We start from the raw sequence: 6,595 nt of genomic DNA on the forward strand, positions 1-6,595 counted from the left end.
CCCTGTTTCTTTACTTACTCTACTTTACTTTTATTTTTTCAAACCCATCGTCACAGCCTGATGTATGTGTGAGGTATGTTGGGGGAATCTGTCTCCTCTCAGCATGATGTAAACTAAAAGCACTATTGAAGGAAGGATTTTTTTTCTGGGTATTTCCCTCTTCTATACCTGTCATAACTATTTTGTGGTCCTGCCTCTGATTTAGTGTCAGAATTTGAGAGAACTCTGCTATCAACAAGGAAAAATAAAAGACCTGATTCTAGACTGTTGGTCCAAGAAGAGGGGAATGACAGTCTCTCTCTTCCCAATAGAATGTATGTAAGTTTCAAGAGAATAGAGTTTTTATTCACTGTCTGGTCAAAGTTGAGCCTCCCTCTGACTCAAAGCAAGCAGGTATGATATCAATTTTATCATGAAATAATCTGAAATTTGGTTCTAGTTGAGGAGGCCAGGAAATTAGGGGATAAATACATAGATGGTGAACACAGAATTCTACTTTGATTTTTTTTTCTATCTCCCTCCCACTAAGATATAGTTCCATATTTTGCTCACTGCTGTATACTTACTTAACTTCTGAAACAGAGTTTGACCCAGAGTGAAAATTTGATCTGACTAAAAATTTGTGGGATATTTCCAAATCATGATGAGACAATATAAGTCCGAAGGGTCAGGAGTATAAAGGTGATTGTGGCTGTCTTCCATTTCCCTTTAAAATAACAATGATTTTGTTTAGACTGTTCACTGCTCTGTTTCCAGGTTCTAGGCCAGGGCTGAGCCTCACTCTCTTACTATATGCTAAAAGTCCAATGTCATCATGGAATAATATAATGTTTGGTTCAAGACTTGGGGCCAAGTGAGAGAACAGGGACTAGGAAACAACATTACATATCTAAAATGTATATATAGTTGTATTTTTTGTTGTAGTCTAAAGACAAACTATATAGTTTGTCACTTAGTACATATTCACTCCTCTAACCCTTTAATGAAATTTATCACACTCTTTTTATGTTGTTTTGTAGTGTTTTGTACCCACCTTACATCTTGTTATTTACCTGAAGATTACTTGAAAGATAAAAGACCATGTGTTAAATGAAGCTTTTTGTTTTGTCCCCTGCTATGTCCCAAACTCTTAAAACAGTTCCAGGATTGGGAGCAGTCCTAATTCTGAGTATCAGAAAGTAGGACAACTCCAGTATTATCATGGAAAAATATAAGGTTTACTTCTAATCTTGAGGTCAGTGGTGGGTGGTGGATAGCTGCCTCACTACAGTCAAGATAAAGTGTCCTTGAGAGGTGAAATTTTGTCTTTTTCAGTCAATTGCCAGTGCTGTGGCTAGGGCCAAGCCTGGGTATCAGGAGTGGCAAAAGTATCTAGAACAGAAACTTGCATTCTAAGGTCAGTGTTACTGTTATTTTTGAAGTTGCAATCCATTTCCCAATCGGAAAAAAAAGAAGATCCCTGCAACAAAAACTAAAAGAAATTTCACATGATTTAAAGTTTACTATTCATGTTGATTTTTTTTAAACACAAAAATCAATACTGTTATCAACTATGGTATATTTTCAATAAAAATATAAAACATAAGCAATATTCACGCTAAATTCATGATAGTGTCTCTCTTTGCAGAGGAAGGAAACTTTATATTTTGCAAATATGCCAAATGTTGACATTTGCTAATTCTAAGTGAAGGTAAATAGATGTTTCTCATGTCTTTCATACTTTCCATACTATGTTTTCATTTTTCAAAATAAATAAAATGCAAAGAGAATTTAAAACAGTTGGAGGTGGTTTTATTACAATGTTTTCAAAATTGAACATATCTAAGATATATGCATATACAACACACAAAGACATAAAGCATCTGAATAATACAAGCAAGAAGCCTGTAATACAGAAAACTTTAAATTTTGTATTTCACAGAGGAATATACATTCCTTTATAACAGAAAGCTTGAATAAATCAATTATCATTGAAGAGATAAGAAAGTGGATGAAAGATCTACCACTAAAATTGTCACCAGGATTAGATTGTTTTTATAGCTCATTACCAGCTAGTTTGTAAAGAACAAATAATTCTAAAGCTATTTAAACTATTCCAGGATACAGTAAAATGGTTGAAAACTCATAATTTCATTTTTTAAAGCTAGCACAATTTTAATAACAAAACTTGTAAAATATAATTTCACTTTGAAATGTAAATACAATAATACTAAATAAAATATTAGTTAATAATATCCAGCAATATATCAGATGATTATTACACCATGACCAAGTGGGATTTATTCCAGATACACAAATTTGGTTCAATATAAAATACCTGCCACTCTAATTCATTATGCCAACAAATTAAAGGAAAAAAATTGTACTATTTTATCAATTGACACTGAAAAGATATTTGATAAACTTCAGGAGGCACTTTTAGTAACAATGTTAAGTAAAACAGGAAGAAATGAAATTCCCTAAACATGTTAATGCTTAGTGACTATTTACCAATAACCAACAGCAACTGTCATATTAATAGAGAATACTAAAGACAAATTCATGAAAATTAAGAACCAGACAGGCATGTCTGTCATATCATCATTCAACATTTTTTTGAGAATCCAGATAATATAATAATGATTAATATAAACATTGTAAGAAATAAAATGATCTTACTTGCAGGTGAGATGACTCTATATCTAAAAAGTCCCAAATATTCTATTTTAAAAACCCAGTATAATTCAGAGGATTTTGTAAGATGAAAATAGAAGGAAAATAACTCTAGTTTGTATATATTGACAAAAATACAAATGAGGAGGAAAAGATACATTTCAAAATGTGACAAAAACTGTAAAAATATTTAGAGATAAATTTAATCAGATGTGATGAACTTATATGAAGAACATTACAAAAATACAACCAAAAGATTTTAATGATGTACCAAAATTCTCAAGTATTTACAATTAATATTACTATTAAAATCATCCTCTAATAGAAATGCAGAAATGCAATACAATTCTAAGACATCACACTTTTTTTAAAAGTGGAAAGAATGCTGACAAGTTTCATGTGAAAGAATGAATGCCTAGGACAAATTACATAAAAGAAAAAAAAAAAAAACAGTGACAGGGGACTTGCTTTACCGAAGTCCAAAGTTTATGGTCAAGCCAGTACAACTAAAATAATGTGATACTGGATCAGAAACTGGAAAGTGGGTGATTTATTTAATAAATGTGATAGCATAACCAGGTATACAATGTAAACAAAATGTATAGTTGGACGTCTACCATATGCCATACACAAAAATAAATTCCTGATGGATCAAATAGTTATTAGGAAATAATGTAGGTAAATATTTGTATGACTAGGGGTGGGAGCATTCAGCTGAAAAAGACAAGAAACCCAAAAGTTTAAAAGGAGATAGGAATCTATCTAAATTAAAAAACAAACAAACAACAACAAAAATTGTACAGTAAAAAAGAGAAGATATCAATAAAGTCAATATTAATGATAGAATGGAGAAAATCATAACACGTGTGGGCTACAACTGACTCATAGCACGACATAGGAAATATATTTAGAATTACTACAGATTTATAAGGAAAAGATCAACTATTCAATAGAAAATGAGCAAAAGATAAGAATTAGCAATCACAAAAAAGTCCAAATAGTAAAAAACAAAAACAAAAAACTCATTGAGTTTGTCAATTAGAGACAATACTATGTAATTTTTCAACATTCAGGTTTGCAAATACTGAAGTGTGCTGCTGTAGGAGATGCTGGAAAATGATCACTTTCATTTTGGATGACAATTTTGTAGTATCTCTTAAAATTAAATATACACCTACCTAGCAGTCCCATTTCTGGGAAGCTACTGTATAGAAATAAAAGCATCAGTAGCAGTGCTATGGTGGGAAAAAAAAGGAAAATAACTTAAAAGACCATCAAAAATGTAATGGTACATAAATTCTATCGTTTTGGTACATAGTATGTACTGTGTATACAGCTATTAGAAAGAAGGAAGACAAGACAAGGAGAAATAGAAGGAAAGGGGAAATGAGTGATTCATTTAACAAATGTGATGGTACAATCAAGCATTCAATATAAGTACAATGTATAGTTGGACCTCTATCTTATACCATATACAGAAATAAATTCCAGGGGGAGATGGAAAAGAGACAGAGGCATGGGAGAGAGAGAGAGATATCTGTAGTCACTGACCAGAGGATATGTCAAGTGAGAAAAGCAATTACAGAGAAATAATGTGGCTTGCTGTTTCTGTAGAAAGAACAACAAATTTCCTTTAGGAAAATGGGGAAAACATGAAAGGATATACATTATGTTCTTAACATTTGTTACCTTGGAAGAAAAAAAAAATGGTAAGGCAAAGAAATGGAGGAGGGGAAGATATAGTGTGTATACACCATTTATTTTTCTTTATCTAATTTTCCATTGTTAAAACTTTATGAGCAGTTTCAATTTTATACTAGCATCCTATTTAAAAATTTTATTACAGAACAAGGTAATATAAAAAGTACCAAAGTATACTTGGGGCAAGATTGTGGAACTAGTCAATGTAAATTTGGCGCACAGTAATTAATAACTTCTTTAATCTCTGACACCAAAACTGTTCTCAAAAGTTCACACAATATATTTTACATTTAATAATTCCACAACTTCTGCAATAGTATAACGAATCTTTAGGGTGTTTTCACCAAACCATAGACATAAATGTGAATATCATCATCAAACTTAATGAAGTAGACAGATGGCTTGGCAACAACTTGATGAATGAAAATGCCGGTTCTCTTGGACCCATCATCTTTGGCGTGCTCCACCTGCTTGCCCACAAGGCTGTCGACAACTTCTCCAGGCTCCCGTTCTGCTGTAGGGAAATAGTAGTTGGAATCTGGAATGATGCGCAGGTCACCATCTTTGTAGTCATCCAGCAGTGTGTACATATAAAGGACTGGATCTTTCTCATAGGTGATGTAAAACCAAGTGTCCATCACAGGAGCTCGCGCCAGGACCATGCCCTTCCATTCATCTTTCGTACCGTGCTCACCCTCAAACACATGACCTACTGCCTTGCCAATCAGGGAATCTGCCAGGCGCGAATCAATGCGAGGAGTTGGCACTCTCTCAGGAAGGATCTCTAGTGCTAAAACTCTCTTATCTCGGTGCAGTTCTAGCCCATACACACTATCCTTGCCATCATATTTGATGATGTAGAGAGTGGGCTTCACGGAAACCTGCTCAAGCACGGTGCCCTTCCACTGCTCCACAGGCTCGTTGCCTTCCTTCCAGCCGTGTTGAATGCGGCAGCCAACGATGTTCCTACGGGTGAGGAAAGTGGGCTTGCGCCGCTGCTTCCTGTGGGTGTGCCTTTTCTTCATCAGGTATGCGGACACGCCATCTACGCCCATTGGAGGCACTGTTGGGGGCGACATGGCTAGCGTTTAAGGAGGCTCGGCAACGTTGCCACTTGCTAGATTAAACTAACAAAAAGTCAACGCTATCCAGTATGAGATCTTTTTTTCGTGATCTCCCAAAAAGACAGATCCTGTCCTGTCCGTTCTCCTTCTCCTTTCCCCAAAGGCAAGACTCTCACTAAGGCTTGGCAGAAACGCTCTAACTCTGGGCACTAGAACAGTGGGGGCCTCTTGACAGTATTCTCTCCCGCTCCAGAGAGGTATCTGCAAGCAGTGGCGGTTGCCGTTGGAGATGGCGGGCTTGCGTGTGCTGCCCGCGCCTTGAGCCCGCCCCGACTCCCAACCCTAAGTCCCCAGAATTGACCACTTAGCTGTTATCGATGGTGCGGCGGATGCGGAACGGCGACGGAGGAGAGGACGGGAAAGAGATAAGGGATGGCTGCAGCGCCAAGTCGCCGGCGGCGGCGGTTCTTTGAGAAGTCCGCGCGGCCTCGGTTTAGCAATGTTTCTCTGCTCGGCCTAACTCTGGCGCCAGGGTTTTTGCCGCTTCGGGAACCCGACCCCTCAGAGCCCGCCAGAGCCTCAGCCTCGGCCCCGCCCCCGCCATTCCGCCTTCCGCTCAGCCAGCAGCAGCAGCAGCTGCAGCAGGGCGGGTTAGTGCGCACACTGCTTTCGTCCACACAGTCTCAGGCTCTCACTCCTTCATTTCCTCACGCGCCCCCCGACTGCTTCCCTCAAGCCCTAGCCAGACTGTCTGGCTCCCCTCCTCCTACTCTCTGGCCGTCTGTCACCCACTACCCTCCTCCACAGCCTCTCCATCTGCTTTCTATCTTCCAGGAATTCCTCACAAAGCTTTTCTAAAAAATAATGTTCAACATACACACAGAGTTTGTCCATAGAGTTTTTTTTTTTTTCCGGATAAGTAAATGCTGTTGTACAGTCCACCATCTTGATCCAAAATCTCCTTTATATTTTCGACTTGAACACTCATGATAATGATTTTTTAATATGCAAGTTTTCTGAATTCAAAATAAATGTACTGACACTGGAGATTTTCTGAAATTCAGTGAAATAAAAACCGACACTAACCTTAATCTTACCATCTAGATATACACCAAAATGTTAACATTTCTGATATCTCAATAAATCTATGCTTGTATTTCACAAAATTGGGAGCAACT

The 6,595-nt window shown here is 37.0% G+C and overlaps 1 protein-coding gene across 1 annotated transcript; it reads right to left on the bottom strand.

Moving 5' to 3' along the window:
- Window positions 1-1,769: 1,769 nt before the first annotated feature.
- SPIN4 (spindlin family member 4) lies at window positions 1,770-6,123 on the bottom strand. The gene has a single exon (XM_020884480.2). It carries the CDS (start codon window positions 5,430-5,432, stop codon window positions 4,683-4,685), a length of 750 nt encoding a protein of 249 aa, XP_020740139.1. The 5' UTR covers window positions 5,433-6,123; the 3' UTR covers window positions 1,770-4,682.
- Between the last annotated feature and the right edge of the window lie 472 nt (window positions 6,124-6,595).

The sequence above is a fragment of the Odocoileus virginianus genome, chromosome X (genome assembly GCF_023699985.2).
Source record: "Odocoileus virginianus isolate 20LAN1187 ecotype Illinois chromosome X, Ovbor_1.2, whole genome shotgun sequence".
In the NCBI taxonomy this organism is placed as follows: domain Eukaryota; kingdom Metazoa; phylum Chordata; class Mammalia; order Artiodactyla; family Cervidae; genus Odocoileus; species Odocoileus virginianus.

What these genes read in the sequence shown, in the direction of transcription:
- SPIN4 (XM_020884480.2), bottom strand. Translation starts at nt 5,432, where the DNA reads ATGTCGCCCCCAACAGTGCCTCCAATGGGCGTAGATGGCGTGTCCGCA.